At 49.9% G+C, this 21,513-nt stretch overlaps 1 protein-coding gene across 1 annotated transcript in view; it reads right to left on the bottom strand.

Moving 5' to 3' along the window:
- Positions 1–16,074, bottom strand: part of KIF13A (kinesin family member 13A) — a 77,185-nt gene extending 61,111 nt beyond the window's left edge. Inside the window, exons 1-8 of the mRNA XM_055124321.1 lie at positions 16,020–16,074; positions 15,671–15,763; positions 14,296–14,476; positions 9,377–9,464; positions 8,044–8,178; positions 7,078–7,190; positions 628–739; positions 50–262 (exon numbers count right to left, since the gene is read on the bottom strand). Coding sequence (XP_054980296.1) covers positions 50–262; positions 628–739; positions 7,078–7,190; positions 8,044–8,178; positions 9,377–9,464; positions 14,296–14,476; positions 15,671–15,763; positions 16,020–16,074 — 990 coding nt within the window. The remainder of the gene's footprint in view (positions 1–49; positions 263–627; positions 740–7,077; positions 7,191–8,043; positions 8,179–9,376; positions 9,465–14,295; positions 14,477–15,670; positions 15,764–16,019) is intronic.
- Positions 16,075–21,513: the final 5,439 nt, after the last annotated feature.

The raw sequence follows: 21,513 nt of genomic DNA, 5'->3' as shown, positions 1-21,513 counted from the left end.
TGGCCCAAGCCGGGGAAGCCGGCGGCCAAGGGGCCCCGGGCCGGCCTACCTCTGCCTGCGACAGCTGCTCCCTCAGCTTCTCCACCTCCTCCCGCAGCTCCCGGATGACTTTGGCGTTGGGGTCCTCGTTGACCACGGCGTGGTTGACGATCCTCTTGGCTCGGTCCGCGTAGCGTAGGGTGGAGAGGGTCTCTTCGTAGTTGTCCGCGGCGGGGCTGATGGTGGCGATCATGGAGGTCTGGCTGTTGCCCCCCAGATTGTCCTGGAAGGGATCCCAAAGGGCGCCTGAGCCCACGAGGGCCCTCGGTGCCCACACAAAGCAGAGAAGCCCGCAGCGGCACCCGCGCAGGACATTCCTCTCTGTGAGGAAGGTGGGGGGATGGGGCCTGTGAGGCACGAAGTTTGCACGGTGAGGACAAGAGGACGCCAGTGCTGCCGGGAGAACCGCATTAGGATGGGCTGAGAGGTGACTGAAGCCAGAAGCCGGCTCTGATGACAGGGGGACAATCACAGGACTGTTAGGGGTTGGTTTTATACTCGGTTAGCTGGGCCCGAGCCTTTCACTGTCAGCTCTGAAGAAGAAAAGCCAACCGGCAGTTGGAAGAGAATTCTGGAACAACACGTTACCTTCAGGAGCCACGTGAGGACCGAGTCTCGATAAGGCACAAATTTGTTTTTACCCTTCCCAGCTGCCTGGTCGGCCAGTGATGAGATAACCAAACCCAGGGTTGTGAGGGACCTGCCAAGAGAGAAATAAAAATGACCTTCTAGGTCATACCTGCCAGCTATGTAGGACCGGAATGCCCTAGAGTTGACAGGCCAAGACTACAACTAATTTGCTCAGAAGCTGAGGAAAAGAAAAACAGAGATCAGCTCCATTCATTGATCAAAAAACAAACAAACAAACAAACACAAACAAACAAAGAATGTCGAATCCCCCAAGAAGCTATCTGGTTCACTGAGAGGATGTGTGAAATACACACGTCAGAAACCGGAAGTATACGTCAGAAACCGGAAGTATACGTCAGAAACTGGAAGTATACGTCAGAAACCGGAAGTGTACTTCCAGCAGATCACAGGGGAGAATTTTCCTTTCCTCCCAGTGTGACGTGATTCTTCAGATGACTGTGGCCTTGACTCTGTTTCTCAGAAAACACGGGCAGAGCACAAGCCCGCCCCGCCTGACACGGTCTGTCTTAGTCACCTCAGGCTGCAAGCACACCTCCCCAGAGAGGGACGCAGGACACCAGCAGGGCCTCCCGAGGCAGAGGCCAGCCTGGGCATCCCCGAGAGCTGGCTCGAGGGGCACAGCGCCCCCCGCAGCTCCAGAACCAGGTTTCAAGAGCAGGAGCTTGAATGAGCTGATGCCTCCCACGGCCTCCAGCGGGCGGAAGGGAAGAGCAGAGCTTCAGGAAAATGACAAAAGACTGTTGATGGCTTTTTCAGCCTCTAAGTTCACATCACATCATCAGGGAAGCCTACTAGGAATGATCGAACTGATTATTCAGTTGGCTATCAAGGATCCATTACTCAAAGTCTTTAATTTTTTTTTTATATCATTTGGGGCTTTTTTTTTTTTTTTTTGCTTTTTGGGTCACACCTGGAGATGCACAGGGGTCACTCCTGGCTCTGCACTCAGGAATTACCCCTGGCGGTGCTGAGGGGACCATATGGGATGCTGGGAATCAAACCCGGGTCAGCAGCATGCAAGGCAAACGCCCTCCCTGCTGTGCTATCGCTCCAGCCCCCAGGAAATATCCAATTAAGTGAAGTTTTCAAGACAAAATAAACCAGAGTCATAGAAAACACTGAAGATACCTATAAAAAAAATTGAAAAGAGGGGCCACAACAATAGGACGGTGAGTAGGGCATTTGCCCTGCATGCGTCCAACCAGGGTTCAATCTCCAGCATCCCATATGGTCCCCGAGCACTGCCAGGAGTGATTCCTGGGTGCAGAGCCAGGAGAAACCCCTGAGCATCACTGGGTGTGACCCAAAAAAAATTTTTAAAAAAATGAAAAGCAGCTTGCATCCCACAAAAAACATCATGCCAGGGGCTACTATCATTGTATCACTGTTGTCCTGTTGTTCATCAATTTGCTTGAGTGGGCACCAGTAACATCTCCATTGTGAGACTTGTTGTTACTGTTTTTGGCATATCGGATACGCCACGGGGAGCTTGCCAGGCTCTGCCATGCGGGCGGGATATTCTCGGTAGTTTGACAGGCTCTGACAGAATTCTGGGAGTGACCTTCACAAGTATCGCTAGAAGCATTGGGGTCCCCGATACTGCAGCCCACATAACTGAAATGGCACAGACAGGGCTGGCGACTCGGGGCATCATCACTGAACGCCCGTTTGCTGCTCAGGTGAAGGCAGAGATGCTTGCAGGGCACCCTCAGGAGGACCAGAGACGCAGCCTTCAGGAGCCAAGCGACTGGCAGAGGCTTGGTAAGGTTCCCTGCTCCCACCCGCCGACCCCCCACAGGCAGGGCGAGCAGCAGACCCATCTTTCTGGTGAATGCTCCGGAGGAGACGGTCTGTGGGCCGCCAAGCTCTCCGGCCCGGCCAGGCCGGGGTGAGGCTGCACCACGGCGCTTGTCTTTCCAAAGGAAGGAATAATGTGTGCTTGAGAGCTCTTAAGAGCTTACGGAGAGATGAAGCTCCTAAATCCACAGCCATTAAGCAGACACTAATGTCTGTGCGAGACCCTGACGTAGCTGCTTAAGAGGATTATCGATGCCCCATCCGAGGCAGCCCCTCTCTCGGCGAGAGATCGCTTAGGAGACAGGTCAGCGATTTCGTTAGCTTTAGCACTTAACTGGGCACGATGGGGTTTAGGCTTCAAAAGCCATTTGTGGGACTGCCAGGTAGTAGCTTCGAGTCATTATTACTGTAGCACTGTCACACTGTCGCACTGTCATCACATTGTTCAGCAATTTGCTTGAGCGGGCACCAGTAATGTCTCCACAGTGAGACTTGTTGTTACTGTTTTTGGCATATCCAATACGCCACGGTAGCTTGCCAGACTCTGCCGTGCGGGCGGGATACTCTCGGTAGCTTGCCGGGCTCTCAGAGAGGGACGAAGGAATCAAACCCAGGTCGGCTACATGCAAGGCAAATGCACTAGCTGCTGTGCTATTGCTCCAGTCCCATTATTACTATCTTCTTCTTCTTCTTCTTTTTTTTTTGCTTCACTAGTCTACACTTACACGAAGCTTCCTAGGCACCACTATTAGCAGTTAAAAAATAGCAGCTAATTTTATCCGCACGGCAGCCTTTCTCATCAGGTTGTTCCCTCATCTGCCTTTTACAACTGAAAAATGGGAGGCAGTGAGGGGGAGACATCGGCAGATTCTGCGTCCTGTGACAGCAACAGAGAAGGCCCCCGTGATTGCGTGCTTCCCACTGCACTGAGTGACAGCACAGCGGGCAGGGCGTTTGCCTTGCACACAGCTGACCCAAGTTCGATTCCCAGCATCCCATAGGGTCCCCTGAGCACCGCCAGGGGTAATTCCTGAGTGCAGAGCCAGGAGTAACCCCTGTGCATGGCCGAGCGTGACCCCCCAAAACAAAACAAAACAAAAGCAAAAACAAAGGTCTCTCAGACCGGATCTTACTAAGACAAGCACATTCACTCAGCGATCTTGCGACAGGCTCACTGTCGCAAGTGAGAACATGGGGTTGGGGGGACACCCGGACCCACAGTTGACTGCGGAGGCACATGCCCCAACTCCGGGGGACGGCAGATGTTGAGAGGAGACTACTTGGATGAAGGCTCAGGAGAGAGACTGCGGAGAAGCTCCCGTCCCTTCTGTCAGTCACAGAGGGAAAAGCCTGAGTCCCGCTTGGCAAAATCCACAGGCTGGTAGTAGCGGCGTCCAAACCACAGGTGCTGGGCTGTGCGACACTTATCTCCAGTGCCTGGTGAGAACGCCCTCCACTGTGCGGTTTCATGGCTCAGAACACCACCGAGTTATTAGCTCCTAGTCTGGGTGGGGCAAGCAGTGAGTGGAAGCCCGGAACCCTCCTCACGGCTACGTTAAAGGTGTCAGCAGGGAGGCCTTCTTGAGGATGCATCCCTCCTCTTCCAGCTCCTCGTCCAGCTGCCCGTATCCTTGGCGTGTGACCCCCGCATCCCACCCATCTCAAAGCAAGCAACGGCCGGTTCAGACTCTCAGCCTGCCCTGCTCTGGCACATCTCGTTCTCTCTCTTTTTTCGCCTTTTGAGTCACACTTGGCAATGCTCAGGGGATACTCCTGTCTCTGCACTCAGGAATGACACCTGGTGGTGCTCGGGGGGTCCATATGGGATGCTGGGGATTGAACTTGGGTCAGCCGTGTGCACGGCAAATGCCCTACCCGCTGTGCTATGGCTCCGGCCCCTCCACCTTGCTCCCCCACTCCAGAGATGCCCCTCACGACCCCGAGCTGATGTGAATCACCTCCCTTCTCAAAAATCAATTCCTTTTGCATCCCCTCAGCACAGAAGGCCCTGCCGGGCTGAGCGCAGAGTCCCGGCACGTGTCTGTCCGTCTGCCTTTCATTCTTCCTTCCCTCCTCCAGTGCCATCAGCACTCGGTTTCCTCATTGAAGAGAAATTGAAAAACGAAACAGAACAAAAACCCCAAAACACATCTAACGAGCTTCGAGGGTAATGGTGCTGTGAGGAGGGGATGGAGGGAGACCCCGAGCAATGGTGCGACCCCAGAGGTGGGGGCGGGGAACAGCCTTGGTGACTGGCTGCAAAAGCACTGGGGTAGAGAGGAGAGAGAAATCCAAGCGGGCCAGCAAGCCCTTCTGGACAAGAGCCAGCTGCTGCGTGTTATCGCGCGGCCGTGAGGGCCGTTGCCCCTTCCGGCCTCCAGTGTCGGGAGGTGCTATAAATACATAAATGTCGACTTGGGCACTCCAGGACTCTGCAGGCCGGCGGAAGGCACGGTCGCTCCCCGCGGGACAGCACAGGGGGGCCAGCCTGAGTCCCCAGCCAGGCTCCACGCTGACGGCTTGGGTGACGGGGCTCCCAATTGTCTCACCTCACTGCTTGCTGCCTCCATCTCCCGGTCTATGAAATAGGGACCCCAGACCCACCGCAAAAAAGCCAGAGAGGGTGGGGGCTCTCAGGTAAGCTGCGAGTAGCACCCGATACACAGTCGGAGGGCAAGAAAAGGAGCTGGGGCTGCCTGCTGTTCTTGGTTTTTTTTTTTTTTTTTTTTTGTGAGTCACACTCAGTGATGCTCAGGGGTTACTCCTGGCTCTGCACTCAGGAATCACTCCTGGTGGTGCTCGGGGGACCATATGAGATGCTGGAGATTGAACCCGGGTCGGCAATGCCCTCCTGGCTGTACTATCGCTCCAGCCCCTGCCTGCTGTTCCTAGCAGGGTGGTCCTGGTGGCCCCCCAGCCCCAGGCCTTGCTGAGACGGTGGAGGTCAGCAGCCGCACACGGCCAGGCCGAGGTACTCCCCTCCCCGTGTGGGCTAAGTACCACAGGAAGGCAGCCCAGGGCCCTCTGAGCACAGCTGAGGGGCCCCCCACCCCACAAGCGTGGGTGAGCACCACACACCCAAGGCAGCCCTGCCCCTAATCCCCCACAAGTTCACGGCGCCGACTTTCCGATTTTGCTCAGCAGCCCTGGCGGCAGGCAGGGAAGGGCCAGGCTGAGCATCCGTCCCCCAGTGTCCAGGACAGATGACCGTCTCCTGGCCCACTCCCGCCCCCGCCCCCCACCACACACCCTCGGCTGCAGGAACTCCGTCTGGAATGCGGAGTCGCAGGGCCTGCGGGGCTCCAAAGTGCTTTGTCAGGGAACGGAGCAAAAACCCTTTGTTGTTAGAGCGAGAGACAGCAGGGCTGGGAGATTAACTCCCCGGCGAGGTGAGGGAGTTTTCTCAGGGTGCATGCAGCTGCGCCCCGGCTGATCGAGGGGGTGGCATTTCCCTTCTAATTTTAAACCGCGGCCCCCTGAAATCCTAAGGCGCACGCAGTATTTTTAAGTACAAACAGCGCCAACCTGTTCTTGATGCCATTGCTCCTTGTCACCCTCTGTCCTAAACCAGACTCGGAGTGACTGTGTTCTCACTGGGGAAAAGACTGTCACTGCGTCTCTGTCGTCTGCTGAAATGAGGATGATCATGCAGTTCACACCAGTCTGAGTTAGACACGGTGATGACAAGCAGTAATACTTATTCAGTGCACTTGAGGGTCCCGGCACGAGTTTCCACTAACCACGGGCCTTTAGTCCTTAACTATTCTCAGAAGTAGGTTCGGTTATTATAGGCCCAGGTTTGGAGCGCTGGAATCTCCCGCTGACGAGGCCTCGAGACCCAGCAGGGGTGGAGGGAGGATAAAGCCTCAGCAGGCCGGGACCAACCCGGCTCCCGCTGTGCTGGAAGCAAAGAGGGTTCCTCCAACTTGGCCGGAAGAATGAGCCCTCATCTGTCTGGGCTTTGCTCGGCCCTCCCCTTGGCAGGCCAGGCTGCCTTTCACCTTCCTGAACAGCCCCTCCACCTCCTGCCCACTCTGCTCTCTCTAAGCCTTAGTTGTACCACTGGGCGAGATTTCAGCACAACGCTCATTCAATAACTGACACTTAATTGAGATACTGATATTATTTGGAAGAGGGTTGGCTGGGGCGTACCTGGGGATGTTAGGGCGACTCCAAGCATAGTCAGGGACGGGCCACATGCAAGGCCTTAACCCTGGTGCTATGTTTCCAGCTCCAGACTGAGCTTCTTAGGATAAAACACGACTTACAAAGCCTCTGATTTGCACTGACCTAAGACTTCACTAGATGAAGTGATACCCGAAGTGCAGGGACAATGTGTGAGGGGGCCACAGTGGGTGCTGAACTTCAGGAAGCCTCATGCCTCTTGTTCGAGGCAGGCTGTTATTTCTCTGCGACCCTGGTTACTAAGCCACACAGACACACACAGACACACAGACACACACACACACACACACACACACAGACATAGACACAGACACACACACACAGACACAGACACAGACACAGACACACACACACAGACACAGACACACACACACACACGATGCTCCACCGAGCCGCCCATCTTACTTGTTGATGTTGCTTCCTTCTTTCAGTCGCTCGCCCGCGGCTCCCGTTTTAGACACTCGTTCGCTCCCCGCCAGGTCTACCAGGCTGACCTTACTGACCTTCTCTCCCGAGTTCTAGACGGAGGAAGCGAGAGAGACGCAGGCGTGAGTACAAACGCCTCAGAGGTCTCGCCACCCACTCCAGCAGGCCCGCAGCCTCGACACAGCAGACTTGGGGGGGCTCTCTTTCCATCGTCGTCGGGGGTGGGGTTGGGGGGCACCCTGGCACTGCCTCTCGACTAGCCGGTAAGGATGGATCTCCTGTGTTCGGGGCTTGCCCTCGAGATCAGGGGCCAACTCCTCCACCCTCGGAATGAAAGTGTAAACTGATGGAGCATTCCTGCATCGCAGCTGGGGAGCAGGCACCACTGGCATCTCCCAACAGAGCCAGAAGGCTCAAGATCTTATCTGCCTCTGAGGAAATACTGGGGCAAGATGGTTTCTGGACCCTTGAGTCAAATTTCTCTTTGAGTGTTCTTGAGGCAGCAAGTTATGATTTGCTCTCTAATATCGCTGAACAATTATGAGGCATACTTAGCTGCTTTCAGGGCAATTTCAATACAAAAGGGAGCACACCCATGCATTTTCCCCTTTTGTTTTGTTTTGGGGCCACCGCTGGCTGTGCTCAGGGGACCACGGGCAGTGACAGGGACTGAGCTAAGGCACCTGTGAGGCAATAGCCCCTGTACGATCTCTCCAGCCTGACAGGGCACTTCTTAAGATCACATGGTGACGTCATAATGTCCCAGTAGTGGCTTAACCCGGAAATCCCTTTATGAAAATAAAAAGCTCTGCATAAAGGAAGTCCTGAAAATGAAATAACATCAGCCAGGCACTTACCACGTGAAACGTGTAGCCCCCCTCACCCCGCTGTGCGGCCCCCCCCCCAGACACCGTGAGTTCCTTCCCAGCCCGGCCCGGCGCTCACCCCGGACTGCAGGTCATACAGCGTCTGAGTGATGACGATGTTGAACACGGCGTGGGAGCGGCTGCTTTCTTCGTTCATGTTGGTGGCGGCCACTGTCCGAGACTTATTTCCCTCCGACATCAGAGACTCGATGTCCTAGTGGCGAGGCGAGAGGAAAACCCTGTCAGCAAAAGCACCCACACGCGGGAAGTAGTTCGGCAAGCAGAGGTGTGGGTGAATTCGGGTCCCTCCATCACCGGTACCCACTTTCCAGACAACCCTCCCCCCGCTCCCGCCCTCCCTATCAAGCCTGGTCGCCCCCATTCTCCTCCCCCTCCCCTAATCATCTCCTGCCTCCATATTCGAGGGGGGAGAAAAGAGTGAAGATGAAGTTCTCCGGGTCCCCGTCAACAATCCTGTGGCCGCCTCACTTGAGTCCCGCTCTGAAGGGCAGGCCAACCGTCTAATCATCCATGGCTGGCTTTTCCACCTCTGTCCTCACCACCAGGGTTTCCCAAGACAGGGAGTTTCCCCGACTCGTCTCACGCACCTACCCCAACAACACCCCAAAACTTTCTCCTACGACCTTTGAGGAACGGGCCCTAGAAAAGAAACTCTTTCCTGACTTTCCTCACAAAAACACCAAAGTTGATGGTCGTCACAGAACTTCCTGGTTGTCTGGAGAGAGGCGAAGGGGCTCGAACCCCAAGCGCTTTGGCCCGGGCTAAGAAGGGGAATGGATGAGGTGGACACGGCGCTCATGACATTCAGCTAAATCAGCACCCTGGTTATTTTTCTGTTTGTTTGTGCTTGGGGGGACACACACCCAGTTGTGCTCAGGCCTTACTCCTTGCTCTGTGCTCAGGGATCAAGACTACAGGGCTCAAGGAACCATAGGGGATACTGGGAATCGAACCTAGGTCTGCTGCATGCAACACAAATGCCCTACCCAGTGTACTACTGCACCAACCTTAGGTTTCTGGTTCTTTTGCAGTTGAATCAGTACTAGGCCCATCTCCCATATAACACTGGAGGGAGTCGCCCCTTGGAGAATGGCCAAATATGGCTTCAGTGAGACCAGATCTGGTCACAGGACACTACTGGCTTCTTCAGGGAGTGCAGTTTCAACTCGGCACCTTCCAAAGCACCCTTTTTGCAACTCTGAAATCTTTTTGAGGTGGCAGGGTGAAGGGTGACCAGAATTCATTCTCGCCATTGGCAGGGAGACGGTTGCTGCCCTGTTTCGAGGCTGTGAACAGCCTCCCTGGCTATGAGGCACCCATATGTTCGAGATCTCTTTCACACTGCCACTGACAGTTTTCAAATGACATTTAAAAAGAAAATTAACACTTACCTCAAAACTAGTGACAGCCAGTTGAGATAAACCATCTACATATGGTCCCAAAACTTTATGCTCTCGAACTTTAAGAGACTGTCTGCTCCTTCAGGAGGAAAGGAAGGGAATGAATGAATTAGACCAAATCTAGGAGCTTTTATAAATACCTTGGAACTAAGATGGTAACTTCAAAAGAATTCCTTTCAATGATCAGAAAAGAAAAACATCCTAAAAGCTACTTTATTTGGATTAGTAACAGTGTCCTCAGCAGGACTATCTCTTATAGCCTAACTTCTTTTTTTTTTTTTTTTTCTTTTTGGGTCACACCCGGCGATGCACAGGGGTTACTCCTGGCTCATGCACTCAGGAATTACCCCTGGCGGTGCTCAGGGGACCATATCGGATGCTGGGAATAGAACCCGGGTCAGCCTCGTGCAAAGCAAACGCCCTACCCGCTGTGCTATCGCTCCAGTCCCTATAGCCTAACTTCTATTCGAAGTAACTTCCTATTCAAAAAATTCTATCTGTAGCCCCCAACTTTTGGTCTGCACCCAAAGCACCTGATCAGGTGAACTTGCTTTATCAGGTTGAACTTCAGTTTCACACAGGATGGGAGGGGAAGAAAGAAAAGGCCAAGCTGAACTGAACCTTCAGGCTATTTTTCAAGGAGATGCATTCTCAACAGTGTCTTATGGTTTTGACCAAGAGGTGAATGATGCTAAAGTGTTTGGCTTTTCCCTTTTTGTGGGGAGACACAAGGTGATGCTCTGGGTACCATCTCGCGCCAGGACGAGGCCAAGCCGCCCACACGCAGAGCGCCAGCTCCAGCCTCGGAGCTAAGCTCTACAGGCTTCAAGAGTTTTTCACTTTTAATTTGCTTTTTCAAGTCTGCACTGAGTACTGCTGTTTCGACACTGACAATTTTATACAGAATGTGCCATTACAGTAGAGCAGTTGTTTATACTTGCTGCTGTTTATCCTATATTTAGACCTGGCTCTGCTGGTGCAGATGTCAGAGCTCTTTGGAAATTCAAAATATCAAACTTGGACTGGGGACCTATTTGAAAAGCTTATCAATAGATAATTGAGTTGAAAAGCAAAGCTCTGCATGCCTGCACGCATGTATGTATATATAGATGCTACAGACAATGTATTTTATATACCACTTTTTTCATGGCATCAGATACCAGTCACTGTCAAATAAAAAAAAAATTCTTGTTCTCACTAACCAATTCCCAAAGCCTTGGCATTGCTCCCTAAGCGATTTCGAGTTCTCCCATTGTCTGTTTCTTCGGTCTTGGCTTTTGGTCTTTATTTTTTTGGCTTTTTGGGTCACACCTGGCATGCACAGGGGTCACTCCTGGCTCTGCACTCAGGAATTACTCCTGGTGGTGCTCAGGGGACCATATGGGATGCTGGGAATAGAACCCGGGTTGGCTGCATGCAAGGCAAATGCCCTACCCGCTGTGCTATCGCTCCAGCCCCGGCTTTTGGTTTTTGAGTCACAACCTGTGGTGTTTGGGGGTTACTCCCCATTCTGTAGCTGAGGACCATCTAGAATTGGGGAGGGAATCTGGGCCTCCTGCATGCAAAACACGTGCTCTGCCCTTAGAGCTCTCCCGCCGACCCTTATCTTGCTTAATGTCACAAGCGCCCCAAAGGTAGGTTCTCCTAACTTTACATATAAAGGATGAAGAACTTGAGAGTGGCTGAACTGTCTTTTCTGAGCACAGACCACGCCCATCGTTCAGACAGCTACCATGATGCACCTTCTTCTTTTTTGTTTTTTCTTTTTGGGTCACACCCGGCAAGGCACAGGGGTTACTCCTAGCTCATGAACTCAGGAATTACTCCTGGCGGTGCTCAGGGGACTATATGGGATGCTGGGAATCAAACCCCGGTTGGCCGTGTCCAAGGCAAACACCCTACCCGCTGTGCTATCGCTCCAGCCTATGATGCACCTTCTATAGACTCAGCTCATCAGCTTCTATAACCAGCATCTTTATCTTTTTTGGGTTTTGTTTTATTTTATTATTTTTTAAAGTTTCTTTTTTTTGAATCACTGTGAGACAGACCCCTACAAATCTGTTGATGATTGGGTTTCAGTCACACCGTGTTCCAACACCCGTCCCTCCACCCGTGTACATTTCCCAGCACCAGTGTCAGCTTCCTGCCCATCATCATCACCCTTCCTACTCCCTCTAGGCAAGGCACTTCTCTTCCTTCTTTCTCTGCCCCTCCCCTTACTCTCACCTTTGGGCATTGTGGTTTGCAATACAGATACTGAAAGGATATAGTTGAAAGGTTATAGTGCATCTCCCTTTACTTACTTTTAATACTCAGTTTTTGTCCAGCATGATCATTTCCAACTATTATCGTCCTACTGGTCCCCTCTCTATCTTACCTACCCTCCACCACACCCTCCCCACCTCCCCCTTGCCCACACACATATACACTTGTCATAGCAGATTCCAACCACTGACCAGTCCTCCTAGCCCCTGTTTTCCCTGGCCTTGGACAGAAGTCTTCTACTATATAATTTTTTATATTCCACAAATGAATGCAGTCATTCTATGTCTGTCCCTCTCCTTCTGACTCATTTCACTCAGCATGATCCTCGCCATGCCCATCATTTACAGACAAATTTTATGACTTCATTTTTCCTAACATCTGTGTAGTATTCTATTGTGTAGATGTGGCATGGTTTCTTTATCCATTCTTCTGTTCTTTCATGCACAAAAAACATGACTCAAGCACAAAGTCAGCTGCTTCTAATGGTATGTAACTTATTTGGGGGCGGGGGTGGTCACATCCAGTGGTGCTCAGTGCACATGGTAGTATGTGGTACAGGGTTGGGACCGGATCTCCTGCATGCACTCAGCCCACTGAGCTATCTCTACAGCCCCTAACATGGGAATTCCTGCACACTCCTGGTGGGAGAGGAAAATGGTACCACCACACTGGAAAACAGTTTGGCAGTTCCTAATACAGTTGGAGAATCAGTATTTCACGTACCCCCTAGAAAACCTTGCCTTTGGACATCAGGAGGCCAGTGCAAGAAAGAAAAATGTGTGATATGAAGTGGGATAAACAAATGATGGTATAATCACCCAATGGAGCGATAAAGAGCAGTAAAGGTTTATTGATGCATTATTAACTGATTTAGCAGAGCAAGTGAGTCACTGAGGGAAAACAGCAAATCACCAACGAACACGGTGCTCCCCACACAAAGCTAGAGAGTGCGCTAGGGAATCTGGAGACTCTAAAGCGCAAGACACAAAATTCTTTTTTTTTTTTCCGCTTTTTGGGTCACACCCAGTGATGCACAGGGGTTACTCCTGGTTCTGCACTCAGGAATTACTCCTGGCAGTGCTTGGGAGATTCTACGGGATGCCGGGGATCGAATCTGGGTTGGCCGTGTGCAAGGCAAACGCCCTATCTACTGTACTATCTCTCGGGCCACAAGACATAAAATTTTTAAAGGGGAACCCAGTGTGTGTGTGTGTGTGTGTGTGTGTGTGTGTGTGTGTGTGTGTGTGTGTGTGTAGGGGTAAGCTTTAAAAATACAGATGAGGGCTGGAGAGATAGTATAAGAATTTTAGGCATTTACTTCCTGCAGCCAGCCCTGGTCTTATTCCTAGCACCACACATGGTTCTCCAAGCATCATCAGGAATCACTTCTGAGCCGAGTCAGGAATAACCCCTGAGCCCTGCTGGGTTTGGCCCATCCCTGCCCCTCCCAATAAAAAGTAAATTAAAATATTGATAATATGATATTAAGCCAAATGCTGAGAAGGGCAGCTGTTGACTTTATACTTCTTTATACCTTACACATCGTATAAATGTTCTGTTGGATGCATTAAATAACTTAAAAGTAAACAGACATTTCTTATCATTGCTTTGTTTCTTTTTCACCTGTGATTTAATTCACAGCTGCTGAAAACTTGTAAAAATTATTTTTAATGACATGAGACAGGACAGGTTGTGTTGTAGAGATAATCCAAGCACTTGTCTGAATTATATTCAGAGGACGACCCCTGCACACACAATCTGAAACACAGGATCAAAATGTACCAAAGTCTTAACAATGAAAGTAAGGCACAGAACCTGCTGGGAATCAAACTAGGGTTGGCCGCATACAAGGCAAACACAAGAAACACTTTTACTTCCGATTTAGAGGCAGTGCTTCCTGGGGTAAGTGGAAAGGCCAACATATCATTCTTCTTTGGGGGAACGAGGGGGGCTCCCAAATATGCTTCGGAGGTCTGGGGGCCCCATCAGTAATTCCTGGTCAACTGGACCAGTGATTTGTGCAACGGCTTGAGGATGTGATACTGCTCCAGCCCTACAATGGCCCCCGGCCTACGCTGGCAGTGCTAGGGGCCTCCAGAGCGGCACCTGGGAGGCTCAGGGGACCTTGGGGTGCTGGGAATTGAACCCAGGTCAAGAGCATGTGCTCTAACTGTTGTACTATTTCTAGGTCCCCAGGGTCTCAGTCTTAACTTTTTTTTTTTTTGCTTTTTGGGTCACACCTGGCGATGCACAGGGGTTACTCCTGGCGGTGCTCAGGGAACCATATGGGATGCTGGGAATCAAACCCGGGTCGACTGCGTGCAAGGCAAACACCCTACCCGCTGTGCTATCGCTCCAGCCCCTGTCAGTCTTAACTTTTATGAATAAACCTTGGCAGGAAAAATAATGCCCATAATAAAAGCATCTTTTTTAAGTCGCACAAGTGAGCAGCCGAATGTGCAGATATGGCAGGAACTACATGTATACATATGTGTGTATAGCAACAGGCTGCTCAGAGGCCGACGATTTCTCCGTCAATCAATGAACAAATCAAAGGAAAGCACATGGACAGCACAAGAGCTCAACTCAGGGCCAGCTAAAACTATTACTGGCCTTATCCCAACGGTGCTCAACCGTGCACCTACCCTTTGGGGTCTAAGAGATCCCGCACTTTCTCGTTATAAATTTCCATGTAGGACACTTCGACTTTGAAGGTCTGCGACTCGTTCTGCTCCACGGAGATCCTCTGGAACAGGGCACAGCACAGCCTCGGGATGAGGCCCAGCTGCTCGGCGTTGCCCATCATGGAGAAGGATTTTCCTGAGCCTGGAACAGAAAAAGCAGAGAGTGAGCTCGACGAGGAAGATCATTGCAGGGCGCCCGCCAGGGGGAAGTTTCTGACGTCCGTCATCAACCAGGGCCACACCACAGACAGGCGCCAGATGAAACCTCTGAACACCACAATGACTGGCCCTCCCATTATGCCCGTGACCTTCAGTGTGACTGGCCTTCCCATTACGCCCGTGACCTTCAGTGTGACTCTCGTAGAGAGACTGGGGAACACTCTCCTGACACACAGACGCAGCAAATATAGCCACAAAGAATGCACCCTCCTTCAAAGGGTGCCGGGTAGCATCTCCACAGTACCTCTAAGTGTCCCCCACCCCCTGCCCCCACTCTTTATATTTGTGAAAGTGCTTTGAGACATGCGTGCGCTCTCAGCGGCGTCTCCTAGCCATCCCAGTGACGCAATGGTCAGCAGCGCTGCTCTCTTTTACTAGCTTGTTCACGCTTTATAGCTGACAGATGTGGCTCAGAGCAGTAAAGGCTGGGCCACTCGTATGTTTTCGCTCTCCTTGTGTGTCTTCTGATCCTAGGTTTAATGATCTATCCTCATTTTTTGGATTCCCAGTAAAACCTCTGCCTAGGTTAATATCAAGAGTTTTTATACAGTTTTTATGATCACATTTATACTGAGAAACCGGTAATTATTTTCATAGTTCAAATACAGGCTAAAACTGCAATTTGGGAAAATGATGCTTAATAGTTTGAAACCAGCTTTGCTCATTAACACTGAAATTACTCAATTACCAAAGCTATTCAGCCCTTTTCAAAAAGTGGGTTACTTTTGAACCTCTAATTTAGTGTAACTCTCGGTTAGGAGATTTTTCCAGTTGCTTTCCAGAATGTTGTTTTATTTTTAACTTTACATTAAAAAAATATATATATACACACACACTATAGGGGCTGGAGAGATAATACAACAGGTACGGTAGGGTAGTTGCATGCAGCAAACCCCAGGTTCAATCCTTGGCATCCCATAAGCTCCTCTGTGCACACCCAGGAGTAATTGCTGAGTGTAGAGCTAGGAGTAATCCCTGAGCATTGCAGAGTGTGGCACAAAATCTTTTAAAAAGCTATATATATTCATATTTGTTTATATATTTAATATAACTTAATATGTCTATATATTTGATATATAATTAATATAATTGACATTAAACAAAAATAGCTACTCACCTGTCTGGCCATATGCAAAAATACAAGCGTTATACCCCTGAAAGGCTTTTTCAAGAATTCCTTCTCCAAGGCACTTGAAAACAACTTCTTGACCTTAAAAACAGAACAAGGGGAAAAATGATTTTTTTCTTGCCTAGTATACACAGGCCAGAGCCTGGCAAGCTCCCTATGGCGTATTCAATATGCCAAAAACAGTAACAGCAAGTCTCACAATGGAGATGTTACTAGTGCCCGCTCGAGCAAATCGATGAACAATGGGATGACAGTGCTACAGTACACATGACTGGGTCCCTGGATACATGAAGTCTCTCAATCCCAAAATGATGCTAAGTGTGTGCAGGGCGCCTACTCCAAGTCGGGCTGCGCACGAGCTTAAACATCCATGTCTTCATCTCCTCTTCCATCGCTCGGGACCTGGATCCACTCAGGAGTCCATCCACTGTATGGCTCGAAGACCCCCGGCCTCAGCACAGAAGCCCCCTGTCCACTGTCAGCAGCTCACACAGAGGCCTCTTGAGTTTCTTTCCAAGACTTTGTACTGAAGTGTTGTTCGACATTGTAGGATAACATTAGTTTGTCCTTTCTCCCTTGCCGCAGGGAGTTTAGATTTATTGGGTTACACCCATCACAGTGCTCCCGAGGCACTCCTATTCCTCTGTGTTTATCTTTAACGGCTCTGTGCTCTGCTTCCCCTGTCTGCTAATCACTTATACCCCCCAACTCAGACCCCGTGACTTGTAAGGTCGGATCCTTCTAAGGACTCTGGATTTTGTCCTTGTAAGTGAAATACTGCTTTTCTCTTTCCCTTATGTCCTTTGTATAATTTACTTTAGAGCAATGTCCTTTTTGTATAGACACAGGAAGACAGTTAATGCTACGCTTTCGTAGCTTGGGAATTAATTGACACCAAATAATATTTACTCCTGGGTGTTCTGCCATATTTATTTGACTTAAGCCTCAGTTGCCCTTAGTTCCTAGCACCCCAAAAATAGGGTCCTGAGGAAGGGACTGGATGGACCCAGGGCAAGCTGTAAGCTACCCTGGCATCGAAACAGGACAAGCCAAGCACCATAAAACTTATACGTTAAGAGCATGGTCGTGGACAAACTCTGTCATGACCCCCAAAGAAGGAACTGGACAAGGACCCTGCCAGGGTTAGGAAGGACTAATCAGGCCTAAGTACTGCAGTTTGGGATCTATAGTGAGATGCTCCCAGGAGAGCCATCCTACAAGTTTAATACATCTCTATTGTGTCCCCAGTGGTTGGGCGTTTGCCTTTCACGCGGCCAACCTGTGTTCGATTCCTCCGCCCCTCTCAGAGAGCCTGGCAAGCTACCGAGAGTATGGAGCCTGCGCGGCAGAGCCTGGCAAGCTACCCGTGCATACTGGATATGCCAAAAACAGTAACAATGTCTCTCAATGAGAGATGTTACGGGTGCCCGCTCGAACAAATTGATGAGCAACGGGATGACAGTGACAGTGACAGTGTGTCTCCACAAAATGACTAACATTATTAAGAAGCAGAATTACGATGATTGTTTAAATGGTTATGGACTAAGGAAAGGAGAAATACGCCCTTAGAAGAAATTCCGCCCCTGAGCGGCTGTCCTAGCAGGATATGATCTTTGTCTTAGAGGAGCTTCCCCCGAAGGAAGGACTTTCTATATGTTGGTTGTGTTATCTGACCTGGGCGTAGTTGCTCCCCCATGCTGGGAGGGTGGGCCCTTGACTGAGGCTGTGAGGCTGGGTGCGGGGAGACTAGCCTGGGGGGGGAGTAGGAGGCGAGAATGAGGGGCAGCGGGAGACTGGAAGGGGGTGCTCAGTGAGGTTGGGATAGACGCGCGGGGAGAACAGAACAAACGGAGATGGGAATAAATGGTGACTGATCACCAGCCAGTCTGCCCCGTTTCTTCCCTTTTGGCCATCGGGGGTGGGCAAGCGGCCCGAGCACTGAACGCACGCGGCGCACGCCCACACATTTTGTGAACGCACAGACGTGACCTGTTTCATCTCTCCTCCTGGAATTCTGAGCTTCCACCGAACAGGACAGCTCACACACCCCGGCGTGTGTAACACGCTTCCACCTGACTCATGGGTGCCAAATGCTGAGGCTCTGCCGGCTGCTGCGGGGGTGGGCGCCGGCAGCAGGGTGCCATGTGCTCTGCGCAGGCGCCGCAGGGATGACGTCTCTACTGTGAGCCTGTCGGCAGGTTACTGCAGCTCTTGTGCTACTCTATATAGTAAAACACACACACACACACGCACACACACACACACACACACACGCACACGTTGGATACAGATAGCTGAATCTGTATTCAGTGACATTTATTATCTCTGAAATGACATTTATTATCATTTCTTTTTTGGGGGGCGGGGGCTTATTTTTTGATGCTCAGGGGTTCCTCCTGGCTCTGCATTCAGGAATTACTCCTGGCAGTACTTGGGGGGACCCTATAAGGTGCCGGGGATTGAACTCGGGTCCGCTGCGTGCAGGGCGGATGCCCTACCCACTGCACAATCGCTCTGGTCCCACACTTTATTACCCTTTGAAACTAATGAATTCTAACAGTCGTTCCTCATCTTTGTCTCTCTCCCTCTCCCTCCCCCCCACCCGCCCCCATCTCGGCAGTACAGGAGGCTGCTCCCAGCAGAGTTCAGGGGACCGGGTGGGGCCAGGGATCACAAGTGAAGTGCCAGCACACACAGCCTGTGTTCAGCCTCATGGTCCCTCGCTCTGGCCATCTTCTAGATCTTCGAGAATACTCACTAACACGGTATTTGTAGAAAGTACTGGCTTAAGAGCGCCTCTTCCTCCTCTGGAACCCATTTTATTCACCTTTTATCATTTTACTACCTCCTACAAAATACTAAGTAAGGGGCTGGAGCGATAGCACAGAGGGTAGGGCATGTGCCTTGCAAGCGGCTGACCCGGGTTCGATTCCCAGCATCCCATATGGTCTCCTGAGCACTGCCAGAAGTAATTCCTGAGTGCAGAGCTAGGAGTAACCCCTGAGTGTTGCTGCGTGTGACCCAAAAAGCAAAAAACAAAACAAAACAAAAACCACAAAAAAACAAAATACTAAGTAAATACTTGTTGAAAGGGCCCCGGAGACAGTACAGCACTGAAGCACTTGCCTTGCATGCAGCCAACCTGGGTTCTATCACCATAGGGTCACTGAGTCCCTCCAGGAGTGAGCCCTGGGCATGGAGCCAGGAGTAAGCCCCAAGTTCACCTGAGGTGGCCCCAAAACAAAACACCACCACCCAAAGAAAATAAGACAAAGAGTCCATTTAACGTCTCAGAAACATCTCAGTGGTGCCAGGCATTCAACCTGGGGCGCATGTGTGAGAAGTATGTGCTCTATGACTAAACGACACTCCCAGCCTTTATTTTAACCTTTTTATCTCATGTGAGAATTCTCCTTTTATTATGGAAATGTATGATCTAAGTTTTGTGGTATATGTTTTCTTAAATTCTGTAGGAAGAAAACACTTTCCAGCATCTGTTACAGACAGAAGCCTTCCTCTCTAGCCCACTACCAGGGAGGGACCCCAGAGACAAACGTACCCATAACTGACTCTCATAATTGCATGCGCACGTAAGCATTATTTATGGAACTGTGAACTGCAATCAAGTTAAGGGTCCATTAATGAGAAAGCAGAGAGTAAAATGTGACTATTTTATTTGATGGATTATTATACAATAATTTAAAAAATGTGTGCAAATAATTCTAGAAAAAAACATAGTTGTACGAAGGAAAAAAACCCACCCCATGTGTATTAGATGGCACATGAAAAACTTCTATCAAGTATTGTGTGTAATATCTAAAGCTAAAAATGGATTGGAAAGACCCAGCAATATATATGTAGCCGTGTTTCTCTATTTCTGACTGTGACATTTAGCATGGAGCCTGGTACCTAAGAGACAGATATTCCAAACATGGTGACAGAATTTGTAAATTTTTTTAAATGGGTACAACCAAAAGCTACTCTCCAAAATACGCAAGTTTGTTGTGACAATTATGTAAAGGGGTGTGTGTATGTGTGGGCATGTGTGTCCCCACTCATGAGTTCACATATACTCTGAGAATACTCTATTGTCAAAATTACTTCCATGATCTACAGGTATGTGTGAGTCTGTCAATCCACCTGCAAAATATACAGCTTCAAAATGCTTTGACATTACAGTGAAGCATTATAACAGTCTGTGCTCACCAAGCATCTGACCCTTCTTATTGCTGACCTTTTACATACATCAATACTGTTTTCTCTGACATTTTCTCAAAGAATCTTCCTTAATCCACCTGCATTCCCAAGGCCCAGGCCTCCGACCCAGAGCGGAGCTCTGACTGGGCGAGAAAGGGAATGAAATCCAGCCAGAGTCGGCCCTGTGAGAAGCCATGGCTCAGCCAGACACAAGCCCCATTCAAAAGCTGAAGGTTGGGCAGCCCGATCTGATCTCATCCACACCGCTAACCAGGCAAGCAGCCCCGGGAAGGGAGTGGGGCGAGGGTGCAGGTAAGATGTGCGACGCCGTGGTTTGGTCAAGCATCCTGACCTGAATTTGTGATTTCACTTCATATTTGGTGGCTCTTAAGTATCCAGGAGCTTGAGTTCATGGCTCAACTGCAGAGCAAAATAAACTGTGGCTTGAGAGCTTTTTCCCAGGCTACAGTTCCGAGTCTGACCCATCAACTGATCAAGAATTCTTGAACACAAGGGAATGCCCTGCCGCAGAGGCAGGGTGGGGTGGTGGGGGATGGGGTGGGGGTGGTGAGAGGGATACTGGGATCACTGGTGGAGGTGAATGGGCACTGGTGGAGGGATGGGTAAACGATCACTGTATGAGTGAAATGCAAACACAAAAGTTCATAAGTTTGTAACTGTACATCACAGTGATTCTCTAATAAAAAATTAAAAAAAGAATTCTTATCGGGGAAGATATGGCTTAGCAGTAGGGTGCATTCCTCTCTGTGCGAGTGTGCGAGGTCCTGGTTCCATCATCAACACATACACACACACACATACACATATACACACCCCCACACAAGAATTTATATCTGGTCTTGTATCAGGTAGTAAAATATAATGCTTCTTTCTATTCTTGGAGCTGTGCAGGATAGAATTAGGGGGAAGATTAATTGTCTGGTGTCCTCAAGGGCAAATCACATAATATTTATTTTTTTCTCTGGAGAAACATCCTTTATATTAAGCTCATTAGTTAGAAAACAAGCCACAGAAATGAATGCAATAGAGTTCAATGAAATAGGTTTTTAAAGCATTAATCAGGAGGGGAAAAAACCCGAGGACCTGTCTTCTATAACTACAAAAAAATTTAAAAAGAGAGAAAAATAATAAATGATTGATAATCGAAGAATTTCCCCCAGATTATGAAAATAACAAAAAAAATATTTGGTCAAGTTCAAGTCCAATTATTGCAAATACTAATTAGGACATGAATCAACTTATATAATTTATATACTTTTATACGATAGAGGAGACAGAAGAGAATTTTTCCTCCACTGCTCTATTTGCCATAAGCTTTATTTTTTAATTTAATTTAATTTTTTTGGGGGGGTCACACCTAGCAATGCACAGGGGTTACTCCTGGCTCTGCGCTCAGGAATTACTCCTGGCGGTGCTCGGGGGACCATATGGGATGCTGGGAATTGAACCTGGGCTGGGTGCAAGGCAAATGCCCTACCCACTGTGCTATCGCTCCAACCCCTCTATTTGCCATAAGCCTTAACCCTTTCTTGTTTTCAGGGCTCTGAGCCACGCTTGACAGTGCTCAGGGAATCATGGAATGGGAATTAAACCAGGGGCGCCCACATGCAAAG

Source organism: Sorex araneus, chromosome 2, assembly GCF_027595985.1.
Source record: "Sorex araneus isolate mSorAra2 chromosome 2, mSorAra2.pri, whole genome shotgun sequence".
Classification (NCBI taxonomy): Eukaryota; Metazoa; Chordata; class Mammalia; order Eulipotyphla; family Soricidae; genus Sorex; species Sorex araneus.
Note: the sequence above shows the minus strand (reverse complement) of the source record. Positions and strands in the feature narration are given on the sequence as shown.